Here is a 13,065-nt window from a genome sequence, read left to right as displayed (position 1 = left end):
AACTGCCTGGAGTTTAGGGACAATAGTGCTGTCGGATAAGGCACAGGGTTTCCCCCGCATAAAGCCACTTTACTGGAGTGGTTTAAAAGCAAAACAACCACACCCTGCCAAGTGGAAATTGTAATCTCCAAGAGGCAACAAAATTCCCAGCTTCCAGAAGTGTAGAAGTTGACTCAAGGAATGCAAAAGACGCCAATGCCCAATCCAGTGTTTCTCAACCTTGGCAACTTGAAGATGTCCGGACTTCAACTCCCAGAATTCCCCAGCCAGTGAATGCTGACTGAATGAATGCGAATGCTGGCTGGGGAATTCTGGGAGTTGAAGTCCGGACATCTTCAAGTGGCCAAGGTTGAGAAACACTGATTTAAAGCCTCAGATACCTTCATCCTCTTCAGTGGAAAGACAGTGGCTAGGACAGTGTTTCTCAACCTTGGCAACTTGAAGATGTCCGGACTTCAACTCCCAGAATTCCCCAGCCAGCATTCGCATTCATTCAGTCAGCATTCACTGGCTGGGGAATTCTGGGAGTTGAAGTCCGGACATCTTCAACTTGCCAAGGTTGAGAAACCCTGGCCCAATCGGAGGAATCCGCGGACGCCGACGCTGCCTGTGGAACTCTGGGAGTTGAAGTCCAGCTCTCGCGAGGTTGAGCGAGGCTGCGCAGGGAGCCCTCCCACCCCGAGCCGGCTCTCGCGTAACTCTTAAATGAGTTACGAGAGGAGGCGGGGCTTTAAGGCAACCATCTGACCAATTGGGTGGTTGGTGGGGGGGGAGAGATGACGTCAGGCGAAGGGATTCCCAGGGTGGCGGTGTGCAGACAGCGGAAGGTCAGGGGCGCGAAGGGAGCCCGCGGGCGCCCCTCGGCGGAATGGGGGGTTGGGGGGGGTTTCGGGGCGCTCTTGCACGGGAAGGAGCTGCGGGAGGTGGGAGAAAGCCTGATAGGGGGCCGTGGCTGCCCACGTGCGTTATTCCATCCAGATATGAATTAGGTTTGACCATGCGGTTTAACATTTAACATATAAGCCCAGTGTTTCTCAACCTTGGTCAACTTGAAGATGTCCGGACTTCAACTCCCAGCTTCTAGATGCTGCATTACAGACTCTGCTATGAGAGTGGTGATCCTTTGGATGTTCCTCTGACGTTGGTATATTTGTCCATCAAACTGAAAGTTGCTAGTGAGGCAGAGAGGTTGATGAGTTCCATGATTCTGGTTATCTCCCCCTTAGTGTACTTGGCTAGTTTGAGTATGCTGTGTAAGTACGGCTGCCATGGATTCTTGGTTCTATGGGCATAAAGGATGACTGTGGCATTGAATGCAACCATAATTTCACCTTCTTCTATTTTTAGGTCTTTGGTTTTCCTGTAAGGGGAAGTTGAGAGATCCCAATTTTGGTTCTGGAAAGCAGATGGACTGTCATGAAGTGTCTCAGGGCACTCTTAGTGGCTGGGCAGCTTTCTGCAAGAAGATCCTCCTTTCCTAAAAAGAATCTTATACAATCACAAAGAAGCTCTTACTTCCAGGTACGAAATAAAGAAATAAAAAAAATCCTAAAAACTTCTCTTAATTTCTTTTTTTTCCCCTGTGTAAATATGTTTTATTTCATTTTCATTTTCGGTCACATATATACTGTGCATAACCGGGGCCATATAACATTGAGCAATAAACACAGCCATCCTTGTCAACAATACTCCCCAAAATACAAACCCAATATACCACTTCAACCCTCCATACACCCTTTCTTTCGCCCCCCTCCAACTTTCCATCTTCCCTCCATCATTCCCCTCTACCCTACTTCCCCTCCCCCTCTACCACTCCTCTCTCCCGATCCACTCCCTCCCTTCCTTCCCCCCCTCCCTCCAGTCCTCTCTCCCACCCTCTCTCTTCTTTCCTTCTACTCCTCCCTTCGGTGTATTTCTACTATCTATCAATATATTCAGCTTCCTATTTTTACACTAGAATTAAAAACGCAACAGTATACAAGTGCAATCATATTAATCAGTTTAAAATCCAGCACATACTATATTTCCCCCCTCCCCCCTAGAACCCCACCTCCCTTCCCCCCCCCGACTTCCCAGAGCCCGTACACGGTATAGCTTTTTATCAAACACAGTCGAAATATATTAAAGCCAAAGAAATTAAAAAAAAAGGGGGGGGGGAAGAGAAAAAAAAATCAGTAAAGTCTCTACGTTGAACTCAGCTTCTTGCCGTAAGAAGACGGCAAAACTTCTCTTAATTTCTGAGACTGCATAAAAATGTGAGTCTATTTTATCTGCAATATTTCTTTGACTGTACTCTGTAATCTGTAGTCTGTAATTCTTACATCTCTCCAATTAACTTCGTCTTAGAACTCCAGTTTGGTTCCTGTGAGAAGTATTCAAAGGAGCACAGTCCTTAGCACTTCCGACTTTGCTGTAAAGAAGCATGAAAAACCCCACAAAGAATCTGCCAACCAATCGCTAGTGAAAATCGAAGACATCTTCGAGACAGTATCTGAACATGAAAAAACTGCAGCTACATTTCAGGAAGCCGTGGACATCTTCTGCAAGCAGGATATTCGCCGCACGGGTCACGTAGAGTTCATCTATGCAGCTCTGAAGAAAATGCCAGAATTTGGAGTGGAGAAGGATGTTGATGTGTATAACAAAATCTTGGATGTCTTCCCTAAGAAAGTCTTTATTCCTCAAAATGTTTTTCAGAAAATGCTCAAACACTATCCCAGGCAGCAGGATTGTGCTGTCGTGCTGCTTGAACAGATGGAGCATTTTGGTAAGTACATACCTGGTAGTAAATAGCAAGAGGGCCCCAAAATTGGGGGATTTTTTTTAATGATATGTATATGAAAAAACACGGGATCCTCCATCCCACAAACTTGCTCTTAATTTGGAAATTGTTCCATGTATTACATGAATAATCTTAGCATAGAATGCTGACTAACACTGCTGATAAAATAACTGTCAATGGAGAACTTTCCAGGCACTTGGAGAAGTTTCTTTCTGGTTTTTGCTTTGGAAAGATTTCTACAACATAAGCAGGAATAGAATACTGTCTATTTTTGTTATCTGAATACGAAGAAACAAGTATGGGAAGAAAGTTGTAGAGTATTACCATTTAAACTTGCTGTTGAGGGCGCAGTGGTTAGGGTGCAGCACTGCAGGCCACTTCAGCTGACTGTTATCTGCAGTTCAGCAGTTCAAATCTCACCGGCTCAGGGTTGACTCAGCCTTCCATCCTTCTGAGGTGGGTAAAATGAGGACCCAGATTGTTGTTGGGGGCAATATGCTGACTCTGTAAACCGCTTAGAGAGGGCTGAAAGCCCTATGAAGCGCTATATAAGTCTAACTGCTATTGCTATTGCTAACCAGTTTGAAGTCTGTTGCTGACATAAAGGCATTTAGTTGTATTGCCTGCAGAGTGTACAACCATAGAGCGTGCGCCCAGAGCAGCCACTGCCAAAAGACTGGTTGGAAGCCGCGGAAAAAGCCAGGCTGGGATGGTGGTGGAGGTGCCCTGGATCTGTAATGAGAGCTGGGCCATGTATCGTGCGGCTGGGAGATGGGTGAGCGAGAGTGGAACAGCCTCTCGCGCAACCCCCCCCCTCCAACTGTGCAAAGCGCCATTCACTGGCATTTGGAAGGCACCAAGCCGCGGGAGCCGGGTGGCGTTGAACAGCTGCTCACACAGCTTGGCGATACCCCTAGATCAGTGAATGGCGCTGTGCCCGGCTGCAAAGGGGGGTTGCCAGGTGGATGCTCATGAGCATGGTCGCTTCATGGCTGTTGTGTTGCACTGCTGCGACAGCGCAACACAGCCATTCGCCCATGAGGCTGTGCCCGGCTCTTTGGGAGCCCGCTCGCAAGAGAGCAGCCGCCCGGCAACCCCACTCTTCAACTGGGCACAGCGCTGCTCACCAACCTAGCGGTATCCCGAAGACGTCAAGCAACGCGATCACCTTTGCCTCCCTCCACGTTCCCGCGGCTTGGCACCTTCGGGATATTGCTAGGTTGATGAGCGGCGTTCTGCCTGGCTGGAGGTGGGGGCTTGTCCAGGGGGCTTATATGCGGGGGGGGGGCTTATATTTTTTGCCCACCAGAAAAAATGTGGGATGGCTGTATTATGAGGACATGTCATATTTTTGGGGAAACACGATAATTGTTGCCACTTTTCCAGTTCAATCGTATGGCCAAAATTCTTTGCCCAAGTTAACATTCTATCTTTGACCACTTCTTCTTCTAACCTAGTTCTTAATAGGTAGCTATATAATCCTTGATTATTCTTTCTTCGGTTCCCATAAGTATCTTATCCAACTCCAAACTTCCTAGGTTAAAACCGTACTCCCTTTTATCTTTTTCATATCTTGATTGTATTTGCAGTTGTGAAAACCAACCTATATCAATCCCTTGTTCTTCTAATTCTTGTTTTTGTTTTAGTTCCCCCTTTTCTTTGTATGATATTTTTCATACTACTAATATTTGGATGTGTCAATGCTTCCATTGTTGAAAGCCACATTGGTATTTCTGAATAATGTTTCCCTTTCACTCTTCCCCATATGGTTAATAATCCATTCCTTACATAATGTCTTTGAAAATAGCTATGTGCCCTACTTTTAGCATACCACAAAAAAGCATGCCAACCCAATTGCAAATCATGGCCCTCCAGCGTCAATAATCTTGTATTTCTCAATAAAATCCATTCTTTCATCCAAGCTTGTCCCGCTGCTTGATAGTACAATTCCCAGTTTGGTAATCCAAATCCACCTCGAATCATTGCATCTTGCAACATTTTTATGTTAATTTTGCTTTCCCCCCCCCCCCTGCCATATATATATTTCCCTACTATTTTATTCATACTTTCAAAGAATTTTTTTCTCTAGTTTTATTGGTATTGTTTGCAATAGGTATAGCAATCTTGGTAATATATTCATCTTTACTATTGCTATTCTTCCCATCAATGATAATTGTAGGTTTTTCCATCTTTTCAAATCTATTTCTATTTGTTTTCTCACCTTATAATAGTTTTCTCTCCTTTAGTGTTATATACCTTGATGTCAATTGGATACCCAAATATTTCACTTTTTTCACCACCCGTATGTCCAGTTTCCACATCAGCTCTCTTTTCTGCTTTTCTGTCATATTTTTCACGTTCTGCAAGAGCAAGTGTTTTAGGGAAAGTTATGAGTTCCGCAATCCCACCCACTTGCGCCCCCACCCCCTTCATCACTGTCTCTCTAGGACAGCTATGGTGAGGGTACAGGTCACCCCTCCCACGATACAGTAGGAATCTGATGGTTCTTCAGAGAGCCCCCCCGGAGAACATGTCGTATTGCTGGGATTCAGGCTACACCCTCCCGCTACTTTCATCTCTGAGGCTTTCTAGCAATAGCAGTTAGACTTATATACCGCTTCATAGGGCTTTCAGGCCTCTCTAAGCGATTTACAGAGTCAGCATATCGCCCCCACAGTCTGGGTCCTCATTTCACCCACCTCAGAAGGATGGAAGGCTGAGTCAATCTTGAGCCGGTGAGATTTGAACAGCCGAACTGCAGAACTGCAGTCAGCTGAAGTAGCCTGCAGTGCTGCATTTAACCACTGCACCACCTCGGCTCCTCCTTTTTCCTTGTAGACCGGTGTAAATAAAATAAATAAAAACTGTTTCTTCCCATTCCTGATAAATTTGTCCTTTCTCTTGTCCTAAAGGTGTCATGCCAAACCTGGAAACCAGGTTTTTGCTGCTCGAGATCTTTGGTAATAAAAGCTACCCTGTAAGAAAATATCAGAGGATCATGTACTGGTTCCCTAAATTTAAGCATATCAATCCTTATCCCGTCCCAACTCCTCTGCCCGAAGATCCTATTGAACTTGCAAAGTTGAGCTTGCAGAGGATTGCGGCTGACCTGGATTCCAAGGTTACAGTTTATCAGGTAAAATTGAGAAATTTGCAATCCTACTGGTAGAGGAGATGATCTACTGTGCTGAGATTCAAATGATTAGTTTCTCCACTAATTCAAAGTACTGATGTTTCTTTTGAATGTAGTACCTTTCCTTTATCATGTGTCAAACGTTCAAATTCCTTAATGGAAAAACTAAAAAAATTTACAGTATGTGGGCCACTGGCTTTGTGTGGAATGTGTATAGATATATTCCTGAAATAAGAGAAAAAGCTTAATTATGAAAATCTTAACTTTTTAAGAGAAAAAACAGCAACCACAGTTTGGAGTTCTCAAAGTAAATGAAAGCTAAATCTGAAAATATTCTGGAAGCATGTAAAAGAAAAATACTTCCTTTCATTACCCATCTACTCCTCTACTAATATAGGTAGTCCTCAATTTATGAGAATTGAGCGCAAAATGTATGTTCTTAAGTGAAATTGGTTAAGTGAGTTTTGCCACATTTGACGAATTTTCTTGCCACATTTGTTAAGTGAATCACTGCAGGGTTTTTTTTAGTAATACAGTTGCTAAGTGAATCCGGTTTCCCCATTGACTCATTGCTTGTCAGAAGGTCGCGAAAGGGGATCACGTGACTCTGGAACACTCCAACTGTCATAAATAAGAATCAGTTGCCAAGCATCCACATTTTATTCACATGACCATGGTGTGCTACAACATTCATAAACGTGAAAAACAGTTACAAGTCGCTCTTTCCAATGCTGTTGTAACTTTGAATTGTCACTGAACGAACTGTTCTAAATCGAGGACTGCCTGTATTTCATCTCCTAATCCTGTTTCATTCCCACCCTTATCTTCTATTACTTAATGGCTTCCTGTAATTTATTATGTTGCTCCTTTAATAACTTTTGTGTCACCGATGAATTTAAACTATCTTTAACGTTTACAGACCTCCCACTCGGAAGTGCTAGATTCTGGGAAAGAAATCAACCATCCACATATCGTAGGTACTGAATTCTTTCTGTCGATTTTTTTTCTTTGTGCTGACTGGACAATCTCCGATTTGAGGACCAAATGAATATGCAACAAAATGGGGATTTCCGTCATAATGTCTGTAACCGCAAGTAAGACAAGGAAGCTTCTTTTAACTATGTTCAAAATGAAAGGAAAAGAAAAGAATCTTTATCAGCTGCTCAGAGAAGGCTCAAAGGCAACCAAAAGGCAATGCTGTTTAATTGCAGCTTCAGTTTTATTCAAACATAAATGAAATTGTGAAGGGCAGGATAAAGGGATAAGATAGAAGCCTGATGGCAAACTTATGGTAAGAAAATACCCCTTTAGTTGAACGATTGTTAATTTCCAGGACCAGATTTTCTCCTGTACAAGAGGTTTTCCTCTTGTTGCAAATCAACTGATTTCCTTCTGTCAAGTGCATATAAGAAGAAGGCCAGTCTGTTTCTTTCTTCTTACTTGCCTTCTCAGTTTGCCATAGGAGACAGAGGGAACGCCACAAAAATGTGTGACTCAACATATACCTGCAACAGTCATTGTTTGTGTAATTATTATTTTTATAATGCATAGATCAGGACCAGAAATAAAAATAGGAATGCAACAAGGCATTGCTTGACTTGAATAGACTTGGAAAGCATGGATATTTGTGTACCTGTTGGGGAATATTGTGCAATCCTCACTCTTCAGCTCAGAAATACAAATGCTGAAACCGGAAATTTTACAGATTGGTCAGAGAGGAAGGAACAAGAAATTTCCTTTTCATGATTTTTTTTTTCTGCGCTCCACTTGTTTTTCTCATAGCATAGCTACCTAGCACCAGAGGTGGGTTCCTACCAGTTCGCACCTATTCGGTAGAACCGGTTCGTCAAATCTACCGAGCCGGTTAGAAGAGGTTCCACCAGTGGACCCGGAAAGCAGGACACACCTACAGAAGGGGCTCCAAAATTTTTTGAAACCCACCACTGCCTAGCACTTAATTCTCTGCATCTTCTAGCTATTTCATTTCTTCTAGGGCTAGAAATACAATCGCAGGAGAATTATATAGTGGCAGAAATGCTGTGGCAATGAAGTGAAATACTAAAATGATAAAATTTCTTCACAATAATATAGTGCTTTGGCTGCCAGCTTCAGAGTTGATAATGAGTCGACATGAATGGATAGTGGGATCTAAGATTTGAAATACTTGTGTACATTATGCAGAACGGATTTCTTGGAATTTGGTTTCTAAACTGTTCCTTCGACATAGCTGATAACGCTGAGAATTCTTGTTTTGGCTGAAAACAAAATACATCCCATCTCTTTTTTTAATTTACCAAAGAGCTAGAGTTGACATACTGTTTTTATATTTTAAAATAATGATGGTGATTAACCTTTGTTTTATAACCTGCCCTTTTTGTGTCTCTCTTCTGCCTTTCAGGAACGCAAAGCCCTGATCAGCAGTCACTGCTTGCTTCTCATAACACTGAAAAACCCATTTTCCTTGAAGGCCCCTTTCGCTTATGGCTCAAGGCCAAGTGTGTTTATTACTATGTGCTCAGAGCGAAGCTGTCAGAAGAACATGTAAATTAATATTTGGTATCTTCTCTAAAGGCTGCTTGTAACATTGAGTCAGACATGGAAAGATGCATGTAATTTCTCTGCTAGCGCACCAGATGGAGTTGTGTGAGCATGTGTCATTGCAAAACAAACTTATAAAAAAGGATGAACTATTATTGTACTCTGAATGTTCATGCGTGGAGTGTCATGTGGAGACCGGAGGGGGGGGGGCAATTCAGGATGTGAAAATGTATCCCTCCCTGTTTATGCAGCTTAGACATTTTAGAGATGGAAATAGTGTATTTAAACAGGAAACTTACAAAGGAATCTGAATGGCTTGGTGTTATTTTTTAGTGTTAAGGTCTTAGTTGAGAGAGAAGAGCAAATAATTATTGGTTATTTTGTAAGACAAAGACTAAATTTTGTTCAAGAGCAAGCTGGGTCTTCCACTACCTGAAGCTCCAAGAAAGCACTTCCATTCACTTCTGATCAGTTATTTGGAAGTGAGCGTCAGAAGAGGGCAACAAAATGATGACAATTTGTTTTTGTTTAAATAATTCAACCCATTAAACAAAATCTCCGTTGGACATGTTCAGATGCAAGTATGTAGAAGCCAAAAGAAATGAAACTCGGGATTCCACATTCTAACTGGAGACTAAAGAGGACATCCAGCTATAGGAAAAATGAAGGAGAGAGGCTCATTTCGTGGATTTAGCTTAGTAAGGAAAAGCTTCCTGATGACACAGAAAAAGAACCCACAGGGAGCTATTAATTGCTTATATGGGGGAAATGACGTTTTTATATTTCAGAGGACACCTGAAGGGATAAGCAGGCTCTGGAAGAACATCCTGAGTACTAGTGTCAGTCAGAAATAGCAGAGACCAATAATGTGCTATCCTTTGAGTATCTGTAAAACCTTGCTGAAAATTGAGATTATTAGAATAAAATACATTGCTCTGCCATATGAAGCATGTAGCTTTAATGGAGACGAATACAGGAACAGGAATAGCAATAGCAGTTAGACTTATATACCGCTTCATAGGGCTTTCAGCCCTCTCTAAGCGGTTTACAGAGTCAGCATATCGCCCCCAACAACAATCCGGATCCTCATTTTACCCACCTCGGAAGGATGGAAGGCTGAGTCAACCCTGAGCCGGTGAGATTTGAACAGCCGAACTGCAGAACTGCAGTCAGCTGAAGTAGCCTGCAGTGCTGCATTTAACCACTGCACCACCTCGGCTGCATGTTTCTGTTTACTTTTCCTAACCAAAGATAGTAGGGTTCTACTCAGATAATTTGCTATTTAAAAACATAATCAGCACTTTCTTCTGTTCGCAGATGGTGGAGGTGATTGACCCAGAAAGAAATTTTTACTACCCCATGCATCTGGATCTTGATTTGGAACGGGACGTTCTGGATGATTATGAGTTCTACACAGATAAAGGTAGCCAGCATAGATTTTGGGTGTTGTGTTTTGTATGCAAAAATAACAGTCTTGATCATCCCTAGCAAGTAGGGCGACATTCTTCCCAACGTAAAAACTAGGAAAGGAGAATCAAGTGAATGGAGTTTAAACTAACAGCTTCTCTTGTCTTACATGAGCCGAGGTGGCGCAGTGGTTAAATGCAGCACTGCAGGCTACTTCAGCTGACTGCAGTTCTGCAGTTCGGCTGTTCAAATCTCACCGGCTCAAGGTTGACTCAGCCTTCCATCCTTCCGAGGTGGGTGAAATGAGGACCCGGATTGTTGTTGGGCGCGATATGCTGACTCTGTAAACCGCTTAGAGAGGGCTGAAAGCCCTATGAAGCGGTATATAAGTCTAACTGCTATTGCTACATGACCATTTGGTAGAAAGACCCCCTGCCTGCGTGTCTATGATTTCTCTTATGTAAATGTAAACCCCCAGGATGTGGGATCTGTGTGAAATCCCATGCGTATACAGGTAGTCCTCGATTTATGACCCAAATCGATACCAGAATTTCCATTGCTAAGCAAGGCAATTGTTAAGTAAGTTGCACCCAATTTTATGACAATTTTGTTAAGTGAATCATGCAGTCATTCAGCAAATCTACCTTCCCTCATTGACTTTGCTTGTGAGGTGGTGGCTGGGAAAGTCACAAATGCCAATCATTTGGCCCCAGGATTACTGCAACGCACTCTACATGGGGCTGCCCCTGAAGAGTGTTCGGAGACTGCAGTTGGTCCAGAATGCAGCCGCGCGAGCGATATCAGGTGTACCTCGGTACACCCATGTTACACCCATCCTCCGCGAGCTGCACTGGCTCCCTATTGGTCTCCGGACGCGCTAGAAAGTGCTGGTGATCATCTTTAAAGCCCTACATGGCCTTGGACCTGGATATCTGAGAGACCGTCTCCTGCTACACACCTCCCAACGTCCGATAAGAACCCACAGGCTAGGCCTCCTCCGGGTGCCATCGACCGGACAATGCCGGCTGACGACCACTCGGGGGAAGAGCCTTCTCTGTAGCTGCTCCGGCTCTGTGGAACGATCTACCAGCAGAGATCCGGACCCTTCCCACTCTCGCAGCCTTCCAAAAAAGCCACCAAAACCTGGCTGTTCCGGCAGGCCTGGGGCTGTTGATCTATACATCAGGTCCAGCCCCCAGCTAAGCCAAATGTATGTTGTGTTTTTAAACTGTTTTCGTTTCTCTCCCCTATTCGTTATTTTTATTTTATCTCGTATTTGTAAGCCGCCCGGAGTCCTATGGGATTAGGCGGCATATAAACTCATTAAATTACGAATTAATTCAACTGTCGTAAATACATGCCATTTCCCAAGTTCTCAAACTTTTATTATTTCACTAGAAGGATGCTATGATGGTCATAAACGTAACGACCACTTGTTTAAAGTGCCATTGTAACTTCAAACAGTCATTAAACAAATGATTGTAAGCAGAGGCGGCATTCAACAGGTTCTGACCAGTTCTGGAGAACCGGTAGTGGACATTTTGAGTAGTTCGGAGAACCAGTAAAGGCCAGTCAGAAGTGTACCACCTCTGACTGGCCCAGTCCCCATCTATTCTCTGCCTCCCGAGTCGCAGCTGATTGGGAGGAAATGGGGATTTTGCAGTAACCTTTCCCTTGGAGTGGGATGAGAATGGAGATTTTACAGTATCCTTCCCCTGCCACGCCCACCAAGCCACACTACATCCGCCAAACCACGTTCACAAAACCGGTAGTAAAAAATGTTGAATCCCACCACTTGTTGTAAGTCAAGAACTGCATGCAAGTAATGTAAGCTGTATTCTGGGAATTGACAGTAGATGATGAATTGGCCTTGAGATATTTGTATTTGTCCCTCTGATGCTTAAGTTGAATGTTTTACACCTGTAATTCTTTGCCATCCGTTTTAAACTGCCTTGGAATGCTGACACAGTCTTTTCTGCTTTCTCTACAGTTAAGGAGGGACCTGTGTTTGCCATGTGTATGGTTGGGGCAGAAGACAAGGCTACCTTGGCCAAATGGATTGTGGGTCTTCAGGAAACGAACCCTATTCTGCATGATATAACTGTCATATTCCGTCTGACGCACAGCCCTCAGGAGCTGCAGTGCAATCAAGAAACGGAGGGCGAGAGTGCAGGAACACAGGCCAAATTCAAACAGGAAGTTTGAAACGTCGCTGGTTGTGCTTTAGGTTTCAGTCGTGTTATATGAGGTTTTTAAGGACATTTGAGCCAATAAATTCCTGAATTCTTAAATCAGGCTAAGATGTAGATTAATATGTTTCTGATACTGCAGATGGAGGAGGATTGAGGCTTTGTAAAATAAGATCTGACCTAAAACTCCAACTGTCTTCTTATGTGTATATTTATTTTCAGAGCTAGACAGCTAATTAAATTAGCTTAGGTAGATTAAACAAATTTGAGAAGGTTCAAAATGTTATAATTCCGCAGTGGGTTCCATGATCAAGCTTGATTCTGTAAATAATAGTTAACATTTTGTGGATGTTACGAAATCTGGAAGACGATCCTCCTTCTCACTGCATCACACTGTATATGTCAACTAAGCTGCCCCTCTTTCCATGTGTCGGAGGGAGAGTTGAAGAGTATTGCCTATAATAATTACTACCAAAAAAAAATGGTTGTATTTTGGTCAGATAAGAGATTGTCTAGACCAGGGGTGTCAAACTCATAGCATCACAGCATCATCACATGACGTATCATGACTTTTCCCCCCTTCGTTAAACCGGGGGTGGGGGTGGCCAGCGTGTGATGCATCTGTGGGCTGTGAGGTTGAACCCCTGGTCTAGATGCTTCTTAAAAACATCCAGTGATGGAGTGTCCATGATTTCTGAAGGCAACTTCTGTTCCACTGGTTAATTGTTCTCATTGTTAGAAAGTTTCTCCTTAATTCCAGGTTTCTTGTCTTGTTGATTAATTTCCAACCATTGTTTCTTGTCCTGCCCTCTGGTGCTTTGTAGAATAATTTGACTCCCTCTTCTTTGTGGCAGCCCCTCAAATACTGAAATACTGCTATCATGTCCCCCGCGAATCCTTCTTTCCTTTAGACTGGCCAAATCCACATCCTGCAACAGTTCTTTGTGTGTTTTAGTCTCCAGGCCTTTGATCATCTTAGCTGCTCTTCTCTGAACTTTTTCCAAAGTCCCACCATC

At 43.3% G+C, this 13,065-nt stretch overlaps 1 protein-coding gene across 3 annotated transcripts; it reads left to right on the top strand.

Moving 5' to 3' along the window:
- The first annotated feature begins 764 nt into the window (after window positions 1-764).
- On the top strand, window positions 765-12,155 carry ECSIT (ECSIT signaling integrator). 3 transcript variants are annotated; one of them, XM_032211550.1, is made up of 8 exons: window positions 765-827; window positions 1,348-1,521; window positions 2,347-2,767; window positions 5,695-5,918; window positions 6,835-6,892; window positions 8,314-8,456; window positions 9,771-9,876; window positions 11,851-12,155. In XM_032211550.1, the coding sequence occupies exons 2-8, from the start codon at window positions 1,417-1,419 to the stop codon at window positions 12,063-12,065; spliced, it is 1,272 nt and encodes a 423-aa protein (XP_032067441.1). In that variant the 5' UTR covers window positions 765-827; window positions 1,348-1,416; the 3' UTR covers window positions 12,066-12,155. The 3 variants fall into 3 exon arrangements, with proteins under 3 accessions (XP_032067441.1, XP_032067443.1, XP_032067442.1); XM_032211552.1 differs by lacking the exon at window positions 765-827 and adding an exon at window positions 862-1,144; XM_032211551.1 differs by lacking the exon at window positions 765-827 and adding an exon at window positions 1,151-1,253.
- Window positions 12,156-13,065: the final 910 nt, after the last annotated feature.

This window comes from Thamnophis elegans, chromosome 2 (genome assembly GCF_009769535.1).
Source record: "Thamnophis elegans isolate rThaEle1 chromosome 2, rThaEle1.pri, whole genome shotgun sequence".
Taxonomy (NCBI): Eukaryota; Metazoa; Chordata; class Lepidosauria; order Squamata; family Colubridae; genus Thamnophis; species Thamnophis elegans.
The sequence above is the reverse complement of the archived record's forward strand: the minus strand, read 5'-3'. Positions and strand labels throughout refer to the sequence as shown.